This window comes from Dysidea avara, chromosome 10 (assembly GCF_963678975.1).
Source record: "Dysidea avara chromosome 10, odDysAvar1.4, whole genome shotgun sequence".
Classification (NCBI taxonomy): domain Eukaryota; kingdom Metazoa; phylum Porifera; class Demospongiae; order Dictyoceratida; family Dysideidae; genus Dysidea; species Dysidea avara.
The window spans coordinates 7401750-7419649 of record NC_089281.1 but is presented as its reverse complement, the minus strand read 5'-3'; the positions used below and the strand labels follow the sequence as shown (position 1 = coordinate 7419649).

At 39.7% G+C, this 17900-nt stretch overlaps 2 protein-coding genes across 3 annotated transcripts in view; one reads left to right on the top strand and one right to left on the bottom strand.

Annotated features, from left to right (window-relative positions):
• The first annotated feature begins 529 nt into the window (after positions 1-529).
• On the top strand, positions 530-4495 carry LOC136269067 (mitogen-activated protein kinase kinase kinase 10-like). The gene is made up of 9 exons (XM_066064526.1): positions 530-1386; positions 1616-1793; positions 1910-2058; positions 2248-2420; positions 2571-2702; positions 2796-2931; positions 3043-3180; positions 3270-3383; positions 3446-4495. Exons 1-9 carry the CDS (start codon positions 678-680, stop codon positions 4198-4200), a joined length of 2484 nt encoding a protein of 827 aa, XP_065920598.1. The 5' UTR covers positions 530-677; the 3' UTR covers positions 4201-4495.
• The window catches only part of LOC136269066 (uncharacterized), a 13800-nt gene continuing 243 nt past the window's right edge, over positions 4344-17900 (bottom strand). For both annotated transcript variants that reach the window (XM_066064524.1, XM_066064525.1), the window contains exons 2-4: positions 14703-17885; positions 6245-6808; positions 4344-5187 (exon numbers count right to left, since the gene is read on the bottom strand). In XM_066064524.1, coding sequence (XP_065920596.1) covers positions 4525-5187; positions 6245-6808; positions 14703-17885 — 4410 coding nt within the window. In that variant the 3' untranslated portion in view covers positions 4344-4524. The remainder of the gene's footprint in view (positions 5188-6244; positions 6809-14702; positions 17886-17900) is intronic.

Genomic DNA, 17900 nt, shown 5'->3' with positions numbered 1-17900 from the left:
GAACTGTTTTCTAAAACTCTTTACGGGTGAACGTAGACTAAATATTAATCACACTAATTAACTCGAATTAACATGACGTCGGTTAAATTTTCCCGCGAATGTTTTGATGAGCAAACTCTGCTAACACAAAACCGTGAGCCATTCCACCGCTGTTACTACCCTGTTACCCCTAAATGCAACAGCCTGCTGATAATCATATTGGAGCAGTGCATTTGTATGAATTGTGAGATCTTTTCGAGTACGTGGTCTAATTTTCCCTGATTTTGGCAGTTGTATGTCAGCTGGAAAAAGCCGGTACTAGCCAGTGCTAGCACTATAGCTGAATCATAGATCCTTGAGCGGTACATGCAGGCACGATGTAAAACGTTTCGAAAGTTTGAGGTTTTCAGTCAGCACAACTCTTCCAAGTATGATAATGTGAATAATGGCGAAAATTTGTCCCTAACAATGCTGAACAGGGCAGATCACGTGACGGAAACTGGAACTAGAAGGTTACGTCACCTCATTGTATAAAAGGAGATTAGTGAAAGTGCATTCTTATCAGTTTATTGACAACAACGGTGTGGTGTAGTGGAGTAGCTATTGCTCGCCCCTTTGTTATAAAAGATTGAAGTTGTATATCGCTCAAAGGAGCCCTTATTTAAGGCGTTTTAAGTTTATTGGCGGGCCTTAGCACCATGACTGACATGACTCAACAGCAACAGTCAAAGACGTCGCCAGACTTTACATTGGTTGACGAAGACGCTCAAAAAGAAATGTACACGATTGTATCCAATTATCAACCAAAGTATTCGGACGAGTTGCAGCTGGAAGCCGGGGAACGGGTTCAAGTTCTTTCAAAGGAATTTTGTCACTCAGGGAATTTGGGTTGGTGGACTGGCCGTACAAGCAATGGACAAGTTGGCATATTTCCAGCAACTCTAGTAAGACAACCAGGAGATTCTACACCTTGCTACGTCGATAATACATCGAAAAGCACCGGTCCACTTGTGGTTCCCTTTACGGAACTAAGTTTACACGAAGTCGTTGGAGTTGGCGGATTTGGTATGGTACACCGCGCCACTTGGAGGAACAAAGAAGTTGCGGTGAAGATAGCAAAGCATGCGACAGTTGCTGAATCAACAAAGATTTTGGAAGAGGCGAAAAAATTCGCTGTGCTATCCCACCCGAACATTTGCTCCCTGCTTTGCACTTGCACCAGCCCGCCAACTATGATCATCCAGTACGCTGCTGGTGGAAACTTGTCAGATGTTTTGCACAAGGAAAAAATCTCCCTTTCAACATCAACAATTGTTTCATGGGCCTCACAGATTGCTAGTGGGATGGACTACTTGCACAGTGGCCTACAGCAACCTCTAATCCACCGTGACCTCAAGTCTTGCAACAGTAAGTCTTTTTTTGTTTTTGTTTTTTTTACTCAGCTGTTAGTCACATTTTAGTCTACCATTAAAATCATTCAGTGTGCATTTTAACATTGTCACATGCATGAAGTCACATGGTGTATTTTATTAATGTGGGTGTGTAGATTTCCTAGTAGTCATTAAAGCATGGAAGTATGTACAGAGAATGATGAAACATTGTCCTTGGTTTTATTTTTTGTGTTTTCTCTCAATAGTTCTACTTGAACATGAGATTGACTGCAACAATCTGGCTGCTAACAATCTGTTGATTTCTGATTTTGGGCTGGCACATGAACTACAACATACTACTCGTGTCACAGGAGCTGGGACATATGCCTGGATGGCACCAGAGGCATTAATGTCAACTGTGTCAAAAGGCTCTGACATTTGGAGGTGAGTATATTAATAATAAATCAGTTCCAGGAAGTCTTCCTTATGTTAGTTTTATTTTTTCCATTTATGGTATTGGAATGAGGAAATCTATATTTAACTTGTGTTTGTTTTCTTAGTTACGGAGTTGTCTTATGGGAGTTACTGACTGGTGAAATCCCCTATCGTGGATTAGAGGGAGTTGCTATAGCATTTGGTGTTGGTACATTCACATTATCACTGCCAATCCCCAATGATTGTCCAACTGCTTTCAGTGAGCTATTAACTGGTAAGTGTCCTTTGTAACTATGCACCTAATATAATCCCCAAGCTATTTCCATGTTTGGGCCCATAGAATTTTAGGTGTTTTTAGACATAACAAATGTGCTTGTTGATATCATTGGGCGTAGCCATGGTTTCTATTTATGTCTAACAATCGATGCCAGCTGTCATGCATGTCTGTTTTTACCCACCATAGATTGCTGGAAGAGAGACAGTCATGATAGGCCAAGCTTCAGCAAGATTCTTAAGCGATTGTCCAACATAACACCAGAGTTTTTGTCCACACCACTGGAGACATTCCAGTCAATTAGAATGAATTGGAAAGAAGAGGTGCAGAGAAAATTTCTTGAGTTCAAAGATAAAGAACTGGTACGTGGATGGTGTAACCTTGTGCCATGCATTCAGTGGACACCCAATAGGTTTTCAAATGTAATTTGATAATTTTAACTTTAGTAGATGGCTCTATATATGTGTATTTAATGTGAGAACAGGAAATACAAATTGTTATTCTTTTTATAGGCTTTGCAAGCTCAGCAACAGGCTTTAGAAGACCTTCGTACAATGGTTGAACAACGTGAAGAAAAACTACAAGCGAAAGAAAGAGAATTAGTAAGACGAGAGCAAGAAATCAAAGAGAAACTTGCAAGAATGGTAAGTCAGTATTAAGATAGTGAAGATAATGTGATAGTTTACATAACTGTAATTTTAAACTGTTTTAACTATTTTGTTTTTGTCTTTATACAGACAAGTATGGAGGATTCAAGAGACTCACCCTCAGCCATAAATATTACTCCACGCCAGCAGCCTTCTCCTGCACCAGCTGTTGTTACTTTCATGAAGCGACTTGCATTAAGCTTTCGTCGTAAAGACAAATCAAAATGTAAGCATAATTAAGTAGAATTAATCTGTATCAACTACCTATTGGTGTAACAAGGCTTTGTTATCTTATCATGTATGACAGAATTCATTTTGTTCTTTTTTTCTATTACAGCTAAAAGTTCTCCCCAAATTTCACCCAGAGGCAGTGTCAAGAAGCGTCGTGAATCAACTCACTCTGCTAAATCTGCATCTTCTTCAAGACCTCACTCAAGAGATCGATCGAATTCAGATGCTCCTCCGCCCTGTTTGGGTAAGTACTTCACTACATACTCCTGTATCGTATGTTTCAATACATATATGTTGAAAGTGTTTTTTACCTTGTTCCTTCTTAATTTACAGCAGAGCAGTTATCTCGTCTAAGCATTGAGCCACTTGATGCTAACTTCAGAATGCGTGTGGGCTCAGAGAATACAAAGAAAATAAAGAAAGACAATTTAGACATTCCTTTGCGAAGTAAGTCAATGTCTGGTAAATCATTTTACAGTGGGTGATTTTTTGTTTTCTTTTTTAAATAGCACTGTCTCTAACAAAGTCCAGCAGTTTTGGTAGCATTACTACACCGACGCATCAGCGACCCGGCGATCTCTCTTTTAACAAATCTGGAACATCATTTCTCTCTCCCACAAGTTCATTACCACCAACTAAAGGACTAACAATCAGTTCATCATCACTTGAAAGAGACTCTGGCAAAGAGAGTGGTGGTCCAGATACACCACACTCATATTTGATGCAGTTTGAATCACCGGTTAAAGTACCTGCAAGACCTGTGTCAGTGGATGACCTTTTTAAATTGTATGGGGATACAGAGTCTCCATTCAGCACTACTTCAATAGACTCAGCATACATTGGAGCTTTTCGTAATGCTAACAACAGCAGTGGTAATGCTAGTCCGTGCCCACCACCTGCTTCACCCACACGATGCGTAATCCCTAGACCAAAGACTGGAGTTAAAATTGCAAGACATGATTTGATACCATGTCCACCTGGTTTTATAAGGTCTTCGTCAGTAGAAGGAACACCCAATTATTCATTGTCACCTTGTTCAAGCCGATCAGTTTCACCTTGTCAATCAAGAAAACCATCAAATTCTGACAATTCACCTATTGGCTCTTATCCAACATACCCAGTTGGAGCTGAGCATCCCTTAAATGAGCCCGCGCCACTGTGTTTGGATGAACCATTGATAACCAGCACCCCAAGGATACATAATTCCAAAGATTTCAAATTCTTTTTTGACCAGGTCTATAATAACAATAAATCACTGCTCTAAACTTGTTCCAGATATAAGCTGATTGCAAGTACTCCACTTACAGATTATGAGGACTTGCAAGATTATCTACAACAATAAATCACTCTTCACAAAACACTCTACATATTGTGTACATGAAATCCACTCTGCTTTATAATTACAACGCTTTCGTATTTTTGTATATTAAATTATTAATTTTATGTAATTTGATTATTTTTATACAACATCAATTTTTGTTTTGTATGTGTTTGTTTTCTGTACAGGTTTTTGTGACAATTTTGGTGTGTGGCAATAATATATACACAAATACAAGGAACTATATACAAAAAAAATAATACAAATTCTTCACACGAGTGTTTCATTGTCCAATTGTAGCCAGTACTCAACTGCACTGAAAATCTGTGAAAGTGGCTCAACCGATTCAGCCAAAATGTGACATTTTATCTTATCTCCAAATCCAGTCATTTTAGTGACAAATCCCATTATGTTTGACCGGTCTGGTCCCCTGAGAAATGCCTCAATTTGGTTCTTTGGATAATGTCTTGTAAAAAACATTTTCTCCGAAGGGTCAACAAGTGTCACCCCATTAGCTGCAGCAACAAATGTGATTTGATTTTTTGTTACCAGTGCAGCTCCTGCAGCCACGCCCCCCTCTTCAATAGCCTGCAAGGCATCAAAAACAGTAGAGCCAGTGACCACGCCTTCAAGAGTAGTAGAGCCAATATAAGTCATAGTGAATTTAGCATACTCCTCAGGATTGGAAAGCTTACTAAATGACATCTGTTTCCCAAGAGGACTCTTAACCGGATCAGGACTATGATCTCCCTGAATGTGTGATCTAAATGACGACTCAATCGGTATTGAAAGAGGTGTACTAGTAGGTGTCCTGTCAATACTGCCTGTAAGGGTTCCCTTGATGGATTTTAGACGTGCCTTGATTGTTTTCTTATTGGGAACAGGTGATGGCAAAGTCTTTGCTTTATTTGTTCCACTGAAGCTCTTTAAAATCTGCACAAATACAAAATAAAATACATAAAATTAAATATCACAATTATGCCGGAACAAATCAAAAATGGAATGTTTGTGATGCAATTTGATGTGTTTATCAACAGTCCAAGTACCGCTTACAAGCAGGAAATATTGATACAATGTCTAACTCTCACAAGCAGAAACGTTGCATACATTTTCTAGTAGAACTAATTAGTCTGAATATAATTAAAAGCAATCCTACATTTGTGTGTGTTCCAGTTTCCCAAGCAGCACATGATAGTTTAGAAATTATATAAATGTTTCCTGCTTGACTGTTCCATTTACATAAGCACACAATACACACTATACAGTAGCTGGCATATTTTGTATAGAGCATGTTACTTTCAAGAAACTTTCTAATAGGTGGCAAATCACATAGGTCAATCATCATTTGAGATACAGTCTATTTCAGGTTGGTTGTCCACGCAAGCCAAATGCAAAAATATCATGTGAATAGAAATAACCAATGAAATTTCACGCCAGGCGGACGGCGCTAGTTTAAACTGAAGGCTACTGATCTCATTGGCTACTTTCAAGCACGTGACTTTTAACACTTCGTTTCTCTAGTCAACCAACTGGAAATAGACTGTATTACCTTAAGTGCGCATGCACACACACACACATGCACACGACACACACACATCCTAGGGTGACATTTATTATTAATATTAGAGCCTATAAGCACTCTCCTTAAAAGGGTTTGGAGTGTACCTGTTTTCTCCACAAAACATCTGATTTAATAATTGCAGATTACTGTTAATAGTTTTACAAGCTGAGAAATGATCATCATTGTAATGAGCTTACTGAACCTTGAATTATCACTTTTACCAAGAGTGAATTATTCACTCTTGCTTTTACTGTACCATGTTCACACCACATCTGGTAAACGTAAGCAAACTAAAATCTAATCTCGTATTGATAAGCACCATCCAGGGCATCCAGGGAAGTCAAGACTAATTGAACACACACGCACGCACACACACACACATTACACAAACAACACTATGCACCCACATACAAAACTTCTTCTACTGACCTCCATAGCAAACTGTTCATCATTATCACTATCATCCTCATCGTCCAACTTGATAGAGCTCTCCCTGTCAATAGTGGAAGAAGATGACATGGTATTATTAGTATTGTCAACAGTTTCCAAAAACGACACTTGACAAGCTTCTCTTAAGTAACTCAAAATGGTAACAACATGAGCAAGGGTCTTGCAACGAATGATAACGCAAAGAGTAGATGGCTTTGAACTCTCAGTATCAGCGATGACAATACCCAGGTAGCGTTTATCACGAGCGAGGGTACCAAACAGTTTCACATTGGAGGTATCGTACTGGGCAAACATGAGCCCTGATGTAACATTTACTAGTCTCACTTGGTAAATACTTAGCCAGAGTTGTGCTTCAACAGAGGTACTGGGGACAAGAGTTTGCAGAGCACCATCTATCATTTCAGATACTGTAGTAGCTTCTGAACTGACTTTTACCACACCGATGGAAATGACTGGAAATTTTCTGAACAGTTCTGATGTCTTTGGCTGCTCTTCCTCCGTGCTACCATTAGAGAGTACTGTGATCTGAGATAGAGGACGCACCTGCACAACAAAAGCAAAACCTCACTACATACAACACACACACACACACAACAAAGCAAGGTCAATGGTTGAAGTATTCATCATTTATACAAAATCTCCAGCAAAACTCTTAAGCCACTTGTGCACTACTCAGGTGAGAATCATGGCAAGTCATCCTCAGAGACTGTATCATGTCTCACAAGTGAAGGTGTGTGCACCTGAAGTCCCACTTGAGCCTCACCCATTATGACATGGACAGCAATTACCCAGCTAATGCTGTTAGCTGGGAAAACTGGTTTAGGAAACAACAGCTGCTGGTACTCTAACCACATGGCTGAGCCGTCTCATTTACACACTAACACTTGGCAGTCAAGTTCATAAAAATACTGAGGCCATATAACATAACGGAAGCCACGTACAGCATGACACATTATGACATCACAATACCTCACACACACACACACTATGTATACCTCACACAAAATAATCATTTAATTATAATAGGAAATTCTACAAATGACAGGCTGAAAGAAAAGAGCATATTTGTTGCTCAAGAGTGTCAAGACACACATCCCCAGTCAACTGGAACACAGTGTATTATTAGGTGTCAAGAAGGCCAGGGAGTGCCAAATGAAATTACCAATGTCAAACTATCATGTACACATACCATCAACACTTCAGCAGTGGTGATCAAATAATCCCTTGTTATTATTACATTTCTCACAGCCACTGCTCCAAACATGGGATGTATCCTTGTATTTTAAATGAGATCATATATTAAGGCTGTGTTAAATTGACAGCACAATTAAGACAAAAGGATGGCAGGTATCCTTTCCCATCACTTGGAGACCATATTATATCAAATTTATGGTTGACAGTTCGACAACTGTTCATTGTATAACTTACAGGAACTGAACACCAGGTATATACATGTTAATTGTGCCATTTGGTGTATATATGGGCAAGGATCAAGATGGCATAACTTGCTATGACATTAATAATGTGTACCCTAAAATATGCACACTCTGCACTAGGCAAGCTGTTTTACAACCACACCTGCTGCAGTATTTATACAATACACTGCTTTGAATGGAGAATCAAATTGCTGAAGTATGACAAGGATGTTGTATGAACATAATTATCCATTTTGTAGCAAACCTACTGTAGCTCCAAAAGGACAGCCGAGGGAGCACCTTATGGCTATCACTTTCTCCCACTAACTTGTAACATTGCCTTAATAAACAAACCAGGTGTTTATAAGGATAGGACATCACTTGAGTATGGCTGCTGAACCCAGTCACCAACTAGTTGTCAACATGGTGACAACCTCTTCCAACCAGTGACACTTGAAGGGCAACTGTCCAATGGTACCCAAATTGCCACCCACCCATGCTTTACAACTGGTACGTAAGTACATGCTAGGAAGACAAAGCCACCTAAAATGATGATCACAGCCTTGGCATGGCATGGCCACCATATAATCATGCAAGGTCTTTGGTACCTACTTGACATGGCCATATTAACTTGGTGGTTTTATTAATGAGGTCATAAAGTACATCTAAGCTATGTTTGGAGTCTAAGTTGATACATTTTAAAAGATAACTACTAACCAGCAATAGAAGGATTCACACAGTGCTGACCATGTAGTGGGTGATATGCACAGGACGTGCAGAAGTGCTGCTAATAAAAATCACTTTGTGATATGTTAGACACCCACTCATCACAAGCCCACACACACCCACATATTTAACACCTGCCTGTAGTTATCCTCACACCTACACACATCCAACCAGTCCTGTTTCCTACAATCCACAGGCTGATGACTGGCAGGATAATACAAGTGAATTAGAAATTTACATTTGAGGAGGGATTACAGAAATAAAAACAAACCAAGGGAGGTCATCTATACCTGCAGCTATACCAGTTCAGGGATTAAATGTCCACTAGTATAGCTACAGGTATAGGACAGGTGTCAAAAAGGCCATTGTCATACTAAATCAAACTGTATAATAGCAGCCTTGATGATAATGAATTATAACAGACCACGACTTGGAAAATATAAATACATGCTCCATCAACCATGAAAGCAGTATTCAAGGAATCAGAAATATTCCCACAGAACCATTTTCATTCGACTTTGTGGCAACCTATTTCAATGAGGCCTTCAAGCAGTTTTTTAAATCAACTTGCAAAGTTGATAAAATGAATCTATATATACACAGATAATTCTTATGTGAAATGCCACACAAAAATATATACAGTGAAACCCTGGGCACTTTTGTACTAGCCAATTTCAAGGAAACATTACCTTTACAAAGGTAGTTGTTGTCTATTATAGATAAAATTAGGAAGCACAGGAACTGTTCATCACTTTAACCAGACAGTCCATAAACAGAGTCTCTATACTATTCATACTGTGACAATTGATACATCAAATATTCTATTTAGTGTACACTCTTTTCAGATTAGTAAATTTAGATAATTATAGAGAATACTATTTGGGTGAACCTCTTATTAAAAAGGACGCTTGGGTTGACCAGATAGTGTGATATCAAATCATGTAAACTTTACAACATTAAAAGGTGCTGTTGGTGATTCCAGGGCCTACCATCACACTATAGGGGGAAGGTATACTGTATAGTGAAAAGCACACTGGCATGTCAATGAGGCATACTACGTTACCACCCCACCCCACCCCACTCTCCCTCAAGGAAATTAGACTCTCTGAAGTGACCCTAAGAGCAGTATATTAATATTAATTCCCATATTAGGGTGACTGCTCTATTAGAGTATCTCAAAGTGTGATCTTACGCTTGGGTCCAGGTTTTGCCTGTATCATGGGTATCGCCTACACTGTACCTGCGTCTTAGCCACTTTGTTGTAAAAAGTGATGCACATAACTTTGGCAAATAGTCAGCTAATTATAAATTACATTGGGGGAAAATTCAGCTGCAATCCTTCAGCTAAACTGTATAAAAATGATGATGACAGGTGCTAGGACCTAAGTCCTAGATATGTTGCATTCCATATACAGACATAGATTCTCAATCTCTATGCAAAGCTAATATGAACAGCTGACAACTTATCAACTACAACACATGTTTAGCTATTGAATATCAATATTACTATTGTGTGGGATTACATGGTGTGTCTAGAAAAGCATGGTTATCTCAGCTATATAGAGTTAGATGTTGTCTGGAACAAGACTAGTTTTCCTACTTGCTTGGATAGTTTGTCACTCTTAAAATTATTACATGCAAAAGAGGGAAAAAATTGTCATCTTGTCATAGCTCAATTTCCTCTCACAACTCTACAGGCTTTAACTTTGGGAAGTAAAGCAATTGTCAAAAATACTGACAAGGGGCAAGACTTCTTGCTAGAGCACAAACAATTACTTGCACACCTGAATCACACACACCTATATCAAACAATAGCAATGCACCCTTACTGCTCTAAATGATCAGGTTTTCTATTTACATACTTTAATTCACAATCATGTGCATGATTCTAAAACAAACATTTTATGGTCTTCTATTCTAAATTCCTTTCTGTCACTGTTGCCATGGTCTGCTGCATGACACGATTGATAAGGGTTACTACGGAAATGAAAGTGTTAAACACTAGAATGCCTAACATTTTCCACTTACAAAAGCAACTTGATGATTATTGGATTAGTAACATTGTGTAGGTAGTTATGTATACACATACATGTGGTGTGTGTGTAAGTGAGGCATGTGATGTGCACGTGTGTGTAGTGTGTAAACAAAGCTACACGATAAGCTACACACAGTATGCACAGTTAACCTACACACACACACACTTAGCAAGCAAGCACGCACACCGTGTACATACTACGCTTGCATGCACATGCGCATGTGTGCGCGCACAGGCACACACTACACACTCACACACACAAAGGCACATGTGCACACACACACGCACACACACACACACACACACACACACACACACACACACACACACACACACACACACACACACACACACACACACACATGTTTGCACTCTTTATTACAATCAGCTGTGAACTAGTTTGCTAAACATGTAATCATTGTTCAGTGAAATATTGATCAATTGTGACATAATTACTAGCACCTACCAGTTTACACAGCGTTAATTCATACCTGATGATATTCAATTAACAGTGTATAAATTTGAATGAATTTTTGAAGATCAAAGTAGCCATTACTGAAACTGTAACAGCAATAGCTATCAGATTGTGAGTACTGATGTGAACTGCCTTCACACTAATATGTTTTTTATTATGATACTCGAAACAAGTTGAAACATTTGTATCATCACAACGTCAATACTAGGGTAAACTATATAACACAAACACACACACACACATACACACACAGAAAGACAATAGTTACTGTAAACCCTTGGTCACCTGTGCACTAAACCAGTTCTATGAGCAGTAGGCACAGGTATATCCTCAGCACCAAATGCTCTAATGGAAGGCTACTGTGTGATGTCTGGATTTTGACAATATCTTATTGCATGTGGTGGCTGAAATTATATAAATATGCTTTAAATAACTATTACATGCACTAGTAGACAAGCTTTAAAAGGGGATAAAACTGCACAGAACTGACTGGTCTTCATTTCTAACGTGACTGCACAATCATACACCAAATAGTTACAACAACAGCAAAATATCAACTACATGATAAATATCAAAACCAGCTAGTGCAATATTGATGTCAAAGTTCAATATGATGATATCAAAATATATTTTAAATATATCACACACCACCAAAACAACACACAACCCTTAGGACTACTAAAACTTGCGAGAGAACAAATGATATAGTGAAACAAGTGTATAAAGGACGCAACTTGGGACCAACCATAGTGTCCTGATTATGTCAGTTTACATACTAACAGATACTTTGGGACCATTACAAAGTGTCCAGATTACACAGGTATCCTTATATCCTGACTAACAGGACCACAGTAATACTAACAAGTACACTGCGATAGGAATTTTAAGCTCGATTAGGGATCATAGAAAATAAAGTAGGGAAACAAGGGAGGTCGCCTACACCTGCAGATATACTAGTGGACATTTAACCCCTAATCCAGTCATGGGTATAATATAGCTATACAGAATTAGGGATTAATTCATTAAATATGAGGGCGTAAAATACATGAGTTCAAATATTACGCACAGCGTGTAAACCTAACACCCTATGCCCTTATACTAGGCGCCATTTGAAAGATAATTAACTTTCCAACAAGATGGTGGTGATTACAAGTCGGTACAACACTGTGTTCCAGAGATACAGCACTATGGATTTGGTCAAAAGATCTGCGATAAAACGTAGCCATTTGGGATGAAGCGAATTGAAGTCTTTACCCTTATCTTGGCGGATTCACTACCTGACAGCAATCACAATTGGTGAAATACAACCACTACAACACTCTAATTACTACAGTGAGGCCAAAGAAGGTGGAGAGGCAAGTAGTTTAGTTGAAAATGGTGCCTTTAGCAGACATAGTCGCGAGCGTCCTTTATGACAACGCTGCTATACTCTTCAATGATTGTGATGAAGTTTATCAAGTACAAACAAAAAACAGTATGAGAAGCACCTCTGCAGTCACCATGGAAAATAGCCATCACGCTAGCTACTGCAAATCAACACCTTGAGTTGTCAGCAAAAAGAAATGGGACACAAAGGGGAGGACAAAGGTAACTAAGGTAAGTCCATGGTGCGTGCAATGTACGTACTGCGGTATGCCAAAAGGTACATCTCTGGATGAAGCAACGTCGAAAAATGAAAGAATCAACCCCGTAACCTTAGCTGTTATCGAGTTACGCTTGTCTGAAGGTATTTAGTCAGCCAGTCAGTAGAAAATTCCACTAAATAATCTTATTTTTTAATTCGCAGCAATTTTTTGTAAGTTTCAGGTCATACTGAAGGCACTTTGGGCTTGGTTATACCTATCCAATACTACCAAGGTGTCATAAAGTTATTGTGAAGCTGGTTTTAGGGTGATACTTTGGCCAGAAAAGCCCAAATCTTCATGATCCCTTGTATGATGAAGCCACCAATCTCATGTGCAGTTTCTATACTTTGCATGTATCACTGTTTGAATGCTCTACATCATTGAAAAAGAACAGTATGCATGGTATATCTCTATATGTGAAAAAGATACTAGTCATATGCACTCTCCCCCATACACTGGTAGAGCTTCACTTCTAGGAACCACCCTGTAAGCAACTCTATATTGTACCCCTATTACCAATAAAATTTTACCTCAAATTTTTACTGTTATCAGTTGTACATTATAAAGAGATTCCTCTACAGACACTAGAGTTGCAAATTTTGAAGCACACTTTTCTACTATTCGTGATCAAAATTAATGTGCATGATGTAATTACCATATTTGTGTCCATGTACATGGTTGTAGTGCAAATAAGCTTTGGATTGTATACGTCATTTCAAATAGACACACTGTACTTCACCTGAAGCTCAGTGCCTGGTACAAACTAACCCAGGGCTGAGGCTTGTTTAAATGCTGGTCCAAGATTATTATAGGACTACAATGTGGCATATGGCTGCCACAGAAAATGATATTCTGGCACAAAATATTACCACAATTTCCTATACAGAATCCACATGGACAGTCATAATGTCTCCTTCTGGTAGCAAATGACTAAGGCATCACTGAATCACAAGGTTACTATGATACAGCTCCACTACTGTATCTATTCCTACAAACTTTTTAAAGAATTTACCTAGTTAGTAAAGGGATTCATAAAGAGACAGTTATATTACACTGGTTTAATAATTGGTGGCCATTTAAATAGTAAGTTAGTAACACTAACTAACAAGCTTATTTATGTTGTTACTAAAGCTAAGGGAGTAGAATAGAGTATCAGAAAACATAGACCATTTATAAACAAAGAGGCTTCTTCTTTTTAAGTGAGTCCTTTATAAACAAACTATTTACATGTGAAGTCATGTGACTGCATTATAGTAGGAGGTACTATACTATTCTTCCCACCATTCAGGTCTAAACCATGTACTATTCTTCTAATAAACTTTCATTCCTACACAGCTGAATAGGTTTTACTCCAGTACACAACAGCACTGACTAAGTAACTTGGCAAAGTAAACACACAAATGGGCCCCTACAAAGTCTATTGAATTTAGGAGATCCTACACATTCACTACCATTAGCCATCGTCCAGCAGGGAAAAAAGTGACACACACTAAGGACAAACCTAAGTACGTAGGTATAAACAAACACACACAGGTCTAACCAAAACCTACAGCAGCCGTCCAAAACACAGCTATGCTGCTTCCCCAGTTGACACCAGGTCCCCATTTAAACGGATGGGTAACATGGAGCAATGTGAGTAAAGTTTCTTGCTCAAGGAAACAGCAACAACACTAAATTAGCATGACCAGACATTGCATCTGGAACCTTTCGATTAACAGGCCGATGCTCTAGCCACTTGGCTATGCTGCCTCACACACGCATACACATTTTTACAAAAACAACTTCACGAAACCAGGCACATGGCCATATCTGGCCTATGGCTGGCTGTGGGCACACGCCTGCTTTTCATTAGTAACGGAAAAGAATAAAAGGGGTTGGTTACACAAAACAGATACCCATGGCTAGCCAACCCTCCAGGACCAGTAGTCGTCATTGCATGTGTCAGGTACGTGATTACTACTTGTACCAAAAACACTTTATTTTGCAAATGTTATATACTACACACCAAATACACGTTTTACATTAACTGTAAACAAATGTTTGTAAGTGGTATAACTTCTAAACATTGTCAATACCACAAAACAGTAGAATAATATGCATTGTATACTACTTTCATTTCAATAACTTAAACAGTCATCAACAACAGAAAACACAAGCTTACCTCCATAATTTCATCACTTTTCACTGTCTCACATGCCATTTGAACAGCCTCTAAGACGCCTACAGCCACAAGATTGTCCGGGCATCGAATGAGATGCCACGAAGGCAAAGATCGAGACTTCCATACTAGAATACCCACTATTCTCTTATTAATTGCACACAGGGTTGTAGCAAGAATGTTTTCTACAGCAAAGGAGGCAAGCAGAACAGTGGAATTGGGAGCAGCCAGGCGTATCTTCTCTGTAGCAATATAGAGGATTATTGAGGACGATTGTTTCTCTTGTAACTCTCTAGCAATATCATTAATCTGACCCACATAGTGGTCTACCTGTTTGCTGCCCATATAAGTAACACTGACTGTATTTAGTTCTTTTCCAGCTGACACCGTTAGAAAAGATGCCGCCCGAACACGAGTTGGTTGTCTGACAGTCCTTGAAGAAGCTGTCATGGACGATCTGTCTCTCGGAGGGGCTACAGGAGGAGGTGGCTTCAGTTCTTCAGCAGTATAATTGTGTGGTTTGAATCTCGGAGGAGGTATTGGGCCACCACTATTGGAAGACGACGACGTATTACTAGTCAAAGAATCTTCTGTATATACAAGACTGATTTCAATATCACCCTGTTCTTCATCTCTTGTAGCTTCATCAGTTTTTGGTTCAACTCTTCTGAAGCGTGCAGGTGATGCTAGTAGATCTTGAATTACTGGTGGTGGACCAAGTGTGGTACTTCTTGGTGGAGGGACAGGAGGCTTCCTAGTTGACACATGATTCACTACATTGTCACCACTTACAGCCATCACCATGCTCTCACGATACCAGAAGGGATTGGCTGTACTTGTGGCATCTTTCTCTCTCAACACTGGATTATCAGATATGTGCTCCTCTTGTAAGTGTGTCTCTTCATTCGCAACAATATCATTGTTGTCAGTCTCAGAGTTTACTTTTTGTGGAACCACTTTATCCATTTCCCTTCTAGACACTAGCGAAGATTCAACATTGTTCCTAGGTCTGGAGTCTTCAGAAGAAGACGAATCGCCACCAGCATCCAATCGTTTTATTACATGAGGAGAATTTTCTGTTGACAATAACTGGTCATCTGAAGTCCAGCTGAGTGCTTCACTAGATACAGTTCTTGTAATGTAGACAGAGCCAGATGACTCAGTGTCAGCATACTCTGTAATAGGCTCCAACTCTCTAGAACTTTGCCGCAAGAAATATGTACCACCATCACTATTGGCTCCTTCCACTAGTTCGCCAGCCACCTCAGTATCTTTAGAGGCTCCTTCCTGCTGTAGCTGTTGCATGGATGTCTCACTAGCAGAAGCTGAAGCAACATTGCTGTCTTCACCAGACTCAACATCAGATGATGTAATAAATGCAATGTGTCCTCCATGTCCTGGAGGTGTGGATGGAAAAGCTGATGGAAATGTTGGGGGTGGAGGTGGAGGCATGGAAGGTGGCGAAGTTGGCGGACGTTTAGCCAAATTTGATTTGGAGAATTCTGGTGATAATTTATTATTTATAAATTTACTATTGCTTGCAATTGTTGACACTTGTATGGTCTTTGCATCTACTGGGGTAACAACAGCAGTAGTGTCATTTTGCTCTGGTTCTGAAACAGAATTATGTACAATGGAAACTTGTACTTTAGTTACATGTGGTACATCAGACTCAGATGATCTAGTTGTTGCTGTCTCTACTGGTGGTGGAGGCGGTGGCGGGAGCACCACTTGTAATGATGCTGCTTGTGTCATGTCAGGGGGTGGGGGTGGGGGAGCATTCGGTCTTCTGGCAGCTGAAGGGGGTGGTGGGGCTGGTCCCATTGGTCTCTTTGTTCGACCAGGAGGGGGAGGTGATAGTGACCCAACCACTTTATTATCTGTCTCAATTTCCATAGATGGCATCAGCTTTCTATTTGCCCCAGGTGGTGGCGGAGGTGGTGGTGAATGTGGAGGTGAAATAACTTTCTTCTTTTTAATACTTTTCCGTTTTGTAGCTTGTCTTTGATTTGTGTTTTCTTTACTTTTAGACGTTGTTCCTTGATTAGGGCATATTCCGCCACCACCACCATTGTCAACAACATTTGGTTTACTTTCACTGGATGGATTGTTAGGATTACTTTCAGTCGGCTGTACAACAACATTCTCATACTCTTGGTTGTTGTTGTGAGCTATTCCTTCATCACTTTTGTGAGTAGTTTTCTTTTTCGTCACATTTTCATATTCATCCAAACGCTGAGGTGATGCAGACACCCTAGATCGGGGCAGAGAAGGAGATCTGTCTTTAGCAGGGAACACATTCACATATCCCAATGACTGGCTCTTCTTGTGGGATACAAAGAAGGTTGAAAACATAACATCATTGTCATTCTTCCCTCCATTTTTAACTACATTAATGTACTCTGTAGATTTGTTTGGAGGTGGAGGAGCTTTTCTAACAGGTCGATACACTTTTCCGTCTTGTGGAGGTGAAGCTCTAGGCTGTTTAGGAGACTGAGGTACTCCATCAACAAGTTCTTTACTTGCAAGTGGAGGAGATGGCGAAGTAATTTGTTCTAATTCTCTTTCACTACTCTGTGATCGCAGAGATGGTGGAGGAATTTGAACTAGTTCTTTCGTGCCATTACTTGACGGCTGTGGCTGTGATGAAGGTACCTCAGCAATATTTTTATCACACTGTACTTGTTGAAGCTGTCTTGGCGGTGGAGGGGCCTTTCTACTGGGCCTCTTTACACTGTTAGGAGGTACTACAGTATCAGACTCTGAGGCAGTTCTTTGCTTTACTGGCCCTTGATCTGATGACGTCAAGTCTTCTGACAACGGAATTTGTGCAGTAGATTTAGCCTTTGAAATTGGCTTTGGTTTAACAATAGGAGGTGGTGTCTTTCTTGCCTTAGGCCTGGGAAAGGTCCAGTCTTCTTTATTGGGGTTGTGAGTGGTCTCTTTCTTAAAAACCGGCTCCTCTTCTTCGCGCGACTCATGGTCGACATTGCTCAACTCTAAATCCACATATTTTACGTGTCCTCTTGAGCGCTCACGGTTCTTGAGCTCAGAAAGAACTGTGTGCTCCTGAAGAAATACGTTTGATGATTCACGGGTCTGTCGCGACGGAGAGATGTCAGACGATAACGAAATAGGAGCAATCACTGCATATTGACTGTCGTTACCTCTACTAGCATCCGTCATCTGTACAAAAAAGAT